General features: G+C 46.6%; 1 protein-coding gene across 6 annotated transcripts in view; it reads left to right on the top strand.

Moving 5' to 3' along the window:
- Positions 1-119: 119 nt before the first annotated feature.
- The window catches only part of TTC13 (tetratricopeptide repeat domain 13), a 75,925-nt gene continuing 69,634 nt past the window's right edge, over positions 120-6,410 (top strand). For 4 of the 6 annotated variants that reach the window (XM_037986026.2, XM_007989776.3, XM_007989773.3 and 1 more), the window contains exon 1: positions 121-443. In XM_037986026.2, the coding sequence (XP_037841954.1) occupies positions 173-443 (271 nt within the window). In that variant the 5' untranslated portion in view covers positions 121-172. Of the gene's footprint in view, positions 444-6,410 lie in introns of all 6 variants that reach the window. The other 2 variants (XM_007989774.3, XM_007989772.3) reach the window with 1 other exon arrangement.

The following is a 6,410-nucleotide window of genomic DNA, read 5'->3' as shown; positions in this document are numbered from 1 at the left end:
CCAGCACCGGCAAGGTGGCCAGGGGCTGGTCGAGCTGGGACTACCATTCCCAGCACACAATGCTTCTCCCTTTGCCCCACCCCCTTGCCACGGTCCACCTGCCCGTCGTGGGTTAGAGGCGGGGAGGCCTGAGAGCCAGGCAAGGGCTGTCGCACATGCGCCTTGAGGGAAGATGGCACCTGCCGGCTGCTGCTGCTGCTGCTGCTTCTGGGGCGGCGCTGTGGCCGCCGCGGGCGCCGCCCGGCGTGTCCTGCTGCTGCTGCTGCTGGCGGTCCTGTCCGCCGGGCCGCGGCCGGGAGCCCTGGCCACCGAGCACTACTCGCCGCTCTCCCTGCTGAAGCAGGAGCTGCAGCACCGGCAGCAGCAGGAGGCCCCGGCGGGCGGCGGCGGCTGCAGCCCGCAGTCCGGGGACTGGGGGGACCAGTACTCTGCCGAGTGCGGCGGTGAGTGGGCGGCGGCGGGCGTCTAAGTCGGCCGGGGCCACGGGGCGGCGGGGCTGGGGTCCGGGGCCGGGGTACGGGCCGCCCGGGCCTCACGCCTCCGGCTGCGGCTCGCGATCCGCGGGAGCCGGCTCCGCCAGGGGTCCTGTCGGGCTGCTTCCCGCCGCTGCCACCCACGCCGCCGCTTGCCCTCCTGCAACCGCCTCTGGTCAGGGCGGCGAGTCGAGAAAAGAGCTGACGGCATGCTCCCGGGGCCAGGGCGGCCTCTCCTGAGTCTGAAGCGACTGTTGGAAGGGTGGCAGGGGAGACGGCAGGTGGCCCGGGACAGCCCTGTTCCCGCCGCCGGCCTCCCGAGGATGCCGAGGGGGCGAGGGAGGGGCGGGCGGATGAGCACCCAGCCCGGCGTCTTGCGGAGCCCGCCCCGGGAGGGAGACGCCTGGCCCATCTTAGGCCTGGAAATCAGGTTTCCTGATCTCCTGGGTTAATGTCTCCTATAAAACAGTTCCTAAAAATTCGATCCCTGGAATGGAAAAAAAGAGCAAGCCCTTCTTATCTGCTCATTGACATCTTGCTTCCAGTTGTTTAAGATTAACCTGCGATCTGTCAGGTGTCTCCCAGAGTGAAAGAAGGCCCCTGCAGGCCTTGAGCCTGTGTGTCAGTGCCGTGTGTGTATTGGAGCTACGCCAGCTCATTCATTAAGAATGGGCGCTATTAGCTTCAGTTTAATAAATAATAGCAGATGCCTCTGGAACAAAATACATGTGTACATTTTTTTCTGTTTTGAAGTTCTGTCGTGGGTCTTTTTACCCATCAATCCCCTCCCTTTCTCTTTCCTCATTCTCTATGTGAGTTCCCTTATAGTTTGCTTTGGGAAAGGCCTGGATCTACCAAACTCATTAGGAGATGGTTGCTTTTAAGACTTGGCAGCGGTTTTCTTTAGCATTGTGTACCTGGGAAAACAATACCTTTTTTTTTTTTTAAGTTGAGATGAGACATCAAGATTAGCACAATCTGATTTCCTTTTAGCACAATCTGACTTCCTTGAGGAAGTATCACTCACTGAGAGGTATGTGACTTTTTTTATTTTGCAGTAGGCGGTAGCGGGTAACAGCATAACACGGCTAGCCTTGCACAGTGGAAAACGAATGGCGTTTACTTGCCTCTGTCACTTTCTGTATCTCTGAGCTAGTGAATTACCTGTCTTTGTAAAATGCCTCCTCTGTAAGTGGAAAGCACTGTTCACCTAATTGTGGGGTTTTATTTTCCTCACGAGGGTGCTGTGAGGGAAATGAGAAGTAGCCGACATATACTGAGTGCTTGCTGTATGCCAGGTGTTGTTCTAAGTGCTTTAGGTCTATGAGCCTAGTATATTAGTCTGTCAGAAAAACAATAACCACCTCATTAGATGGTGGCTCATTTTCTCAGATGAACAAACTGAAACATAGTGAAATTGTCATCTTCTTGAGATCCCACAGCTGCCAAAGGAGGAACCCATGTAGTCAGGCTCCAGACAAAACCTTTGTCTTCACTAAGTTGTTGTAGGTAGGCAAACCACATCTGTAGTATTTACTTGCATATGGTGTATGTTGGGTAAATTTCCGTTTCTCCTTTGGTCATGTGGTGCTTACTGACTAAAGGAGCCCCAGCGTTTAGACAGTAGAAGGTATATATTGATTAACACTATGAAATCTATTGGTATTATTGATGTCGGTGCCTCATTTGATTCTTTGGCATCAGGCCAACCACCAGTATTTAAGAATCCTTGTTCAAGCCAGCTCTGACTTGTATTATGATTTTTCCCTGGAGGATGAACATTGTATCATGAAGCTCTAAACATAATTTATTTAGATGTTTCTACCTTCTTTTTCTCTCTCCCATGTAGTGCTTATTTTTTCTAGCTTGGAATTTAAAATGTACTGTTGCAAATGAACAACCTGAGTCTTTCAGATCACCTCCTCTGGCTGTGTGAGTAGCTGCCAACAGGTGCTAAATGCGGGCAGCTGCCGCTGTGGTCACCCAAGAAGTCATTTCCAGAATCAACTACTTGGAACTCCAGCTGTTTCCCTCAGCTTTCCTGGCTGCAGTATGCGACAAAAGCCATCTCTGTTGTTGTAGGGGCTACTGAAATACTTCTCATTTCTCCCTCTTCGCCCTGGACAACTGTGTAGAAGCTGGACCCTATGAAACCTGTTTCATTTCTTCTCTGTCCTAGGATGTGGGGATGAATTCAGGATTTACAACTAACCATGCCATAGCCTGAGGGGCAGCTGATGCTCTGTATCTGGAGACTCATTTGAGCAACATTAGGGTCTAGACAAATGTCAGGATCCAGAACTAGTCAGTTCTTCAGAATCATACAGACTTGGCTTTACTAAGCATTGATCGTGCCATCGTCTCTTGCTTGCCTGTCCAGCCACAAACCTGTTCATATCAATCCAGCACATATACTGAGGACAAGCACAGCAGCACAACCACTTTTCAGAATCTTTCCCACAGCTTTCGGGTTCAAATGGCTGAGCTGATGCCTGCTTGGGTCTAAATTTAAATCTGCATAGCTTCTTCCAAGCAGTATGTTTATTCCCTTGAGACAGAACTGCCAGTGATTGTACATATAAGGACAATGGCTGGTGGGAGCCCACCAGTCCCAAAACAACAGACTGGCAATGGCTGGCCCAGCTATACACACCACCATCATATGGAATCCAGGTCCCAGGGAACAGCCTAATTGTTCAGTGGGCTGAGTCCTACCCAGATCCACTGCAGAGGTTACAGGCATGGATGCCCCTCTGGTGCCATATGTCTCAGCCTGAGCTTTGCATGTTTCCCGTTCCCCCTTGTAACATTTTCTACTCCACATTTTTACCATTACCTTTTTGATTTTTGATTTTATTTTTACCTTTTTACTTGAAAAGCATATATAACCACAAATTTGTCTTCTCTGTTTACTTGTAGAGAAAATAATATTTTAAAAAAAGGAACACTGTGTTGTACATATTTTAAAAATAAAAGTAAAATTCCTGTTGCCAAAGCCCTATCTTTAATTTGTAACTGTAGAAGGAAATAATGAACAGAAGTATTTTTCCAATTCTTTCCTCACTTTTTTAGTTATATCGTCATAAACACTCTGCAATCTTTTTTAATCCTTTTGATAGTGAAGTAGGTGCTGTTGTTTTTTTCTATTTTTTTAGAGACAGGGTCTTGCTCTGTTTCCCCGGAGGTAGTTCAGTGGTGCTATCATAGCTCACAGCCTCAAATTGCTGGTTTGAAGCCATCCACCTGCCTCAGCTTCCCAAGTAGCTAGGACTACAGACGTGTGCCACCATGCCCAGCTATTCTTTTTTTTTTTTCTGTAGAGACAGCATCTGGCTATGTTGTGCCTAGGTTGGTCAAACTCCTGGACTCAAGCAGTCTTTCCACCTCAGCCTCCCAAAGTGTTGGGATTACAGGTGTGAACCACCATGCCTGGCCAATGCTGTTTTTAATTCCCATTTTACAAACTGAGACAGAGAAGTTAAGGTTACACAGTGAAGAGTGGAGCCAGGATTTGAACCTGACCTGGCCATTTGTGTGTTATCTTCAGTAATTGTTGCATATTAGTATAATTTCTTACTAATATTAATGATAAAGTCCTATACCTTCAAGCTTTGTTGAAAGTTACATTCTTAAATCACTGTTAGAATTTTGGATTTGACTACAAATACAAGGATGCTTCACCGAACCTAGTATTTTGAACTGCATGGCTAGAATGGGTTTGTTCTTTCATTGAAAAAGTATTTGTATACCTACTAGATGCTACTTAGTATTCTGGACCTTGGTGATGCAGCACAGCTGACTGAGTTCCTAGTGTGGATCCTGTGTCTTGATGAGGGAAGAAATAAGTACAGTTGCGTACCATTTAACAACAGAATATGTTTTGAGAAATGTGTCGTTAGGCGATTTCATCATGGTGCAAACATCAAAGAGTGTTTACACAGACCTAGATGGAATAGCCCATTACACACCTTGGTTGTATGGTATAGCCTGTTGCTCCCAGGCTACAGACCTGTAGCATATTACTGTACTGAATACTATAGGCAGTTGTAACGTAGTGACAAGTGTTTATATATCTAAATATAGAAAATGTACAGTAAAAATATGGTATTACTGTCTTATGGGACCATTCTCATAGATATGTGGTCCATCATTGGCCAAATCATTATGTGGCACATGACTCTATATAGTAGGGCCTGGTAATACATGCCTTGAAAATAAAGCAGTGTGACAGGATAAAGAGCAGTGTGCAGGTGCTACTTTAAGAGGTGGCCTGGGATGGCTTCTGGTAAGGAGACATTTGAGCTGAGACTTGGATAGAGTGAGATTTGGAGTGATCTTAGAAATATCTTAATTTGCCTCTCTAATTTTATAGATCTAGTGAATTAAGGTCTTGTGAAATTGTAACTTGTTCATTGATTTAAAAATTCAGGTTCTCTGCTCTTCTTTTTTTGTTTTTTGAGATGGAGTCTCGCCCTGTCACCCAGGCTGGAGTGCAGTGGTGTGATCTCAGCTCACTGCAACCTCCGCCTCCTGGGTTCAAGTGATTCTCCTGCCTCAGCCTCCCAAGTAGCTGGAATTACAGGCGCCTGCCACCAAGCCCAACTAATTTTTTGTATTTTTAGTAGAGACGGGGGTTTCACCATGTTGGCCAGGCTGGTCTGGAACTCCTGACCTCGTGATCTGCCCACCTTGGCCTCCTAAAAGGCTGGGATTACAGGCGTGAGCCACCACACCTGGCCCCTCTGCTCTTCTTACCAAAGCTAAACTGTATCTCTTTCAAATGTAGTATGCATCATGTATTAAATTTTATCTTTATACTCTTTACAGACAGTATAAGGTATATTTTATGGTTCAAGCATATGCATTTCTATAAGTTGTTTTAAAAATACTTTTTTTCTCCTCTTGTCTTGAAAATGTAGTAGTAGTAACAAGAACAGTGAGTTTGTGAGAATCTTTTTTCCAATGCCTTCAGCTTTTTTTCACTGCTCTTGAGTGATGCAGCCCTGTACTCGATGTCTTAATTTTCTTTAGTTTGTTGAAATTAATGAACCCAGAATTGTGTTTGTTCTATTTTTTCCACAGTTCTTTATGGGAAAAGGCATTTAGAGTCTGTCCAATTTGGGAATTATGAACTGCCAGAAAAATAAGGAAGTAGCTGTGAACCTAGCTCTGTGTTTTTGACAAAATTGGTAACACTGAGACTGTCGGCGTATATGGTAGCTTTCTTAATTAAGGAATTGGCCATTTAAATACGTGAAGTCAGTCTTTTCGCTCACGGCACATGGATCACTGCTATGCCTAGAGATGGGAGAGAATCAACAGAAGGAAACTTACGATATGAGAGCTATTTCCTTTTTTGCTCTATGAGGAAGTTGAGAACCACATTTTGTGCTCAGTCATAGCAACTGTGGTAACCATTACTGTGAGTGTATTTGGTCAATCCTTTCGTCTCCTGGCTCTGATTTTTTGTGTTTGTCATCATACATAGTTTCATGGCAGACCTTTTCATGTCTTGTTTTTCTTTTTCTTTTTTTTTTTTTTTTTGAGACGGAGTCTCGCTCTGCGGCCCAGGCTGGAGTGCAGTGGCGGGATCTCAGCTCACTGCAAGCTCCGCCTCCCGGGTTCACGCCATTCTCCTGCCTCAGCCCCCCCGAGTAGCTGGGACTGCAGGCGCCCGCCACCTCGCCTGGCCAGTTTTTTGTATTTTTTAGTAGAGACGGAGTTTCACCGTGTCAGCCAGGATGGTCTCGATCTCCTGACCTCGTGATCCGCCCGTCTCGGCCTCCCAAAGTGCTGGGATTACAGGCTCGAGCCACCGCGCCCGGCCCATGTCTTGTTTTTCAAGGCATACCTGAGTAAATTTGCCAGGGCAAAGTTGCTGTGCTCAGAGACTGAGGCACAGAGTGATGAAGAGATTGTGATCTTGCCACATCCTGG

Source organism: Chlorocebus sabaeus, chromosome 25 (assembly GCF_047675955.1).
Source record: "Chlorocebus sabaeus isolate Y175 chromosome 25, mChlSab1.0.hap1, whole genome shotgun sequence".
NCBI classification, from domain to species: Eukaryota; Metazoa; Chordata; class Mammalia; order Primates; family Cercopithecidae; genus Chlorocebus; species Chlorocebus sabaeus.
The sequence above is the reverse complement of the archived record's forward strand: the minus strand, read 5'-3'. Positions and strand labels throughout refer to the sequence as shown.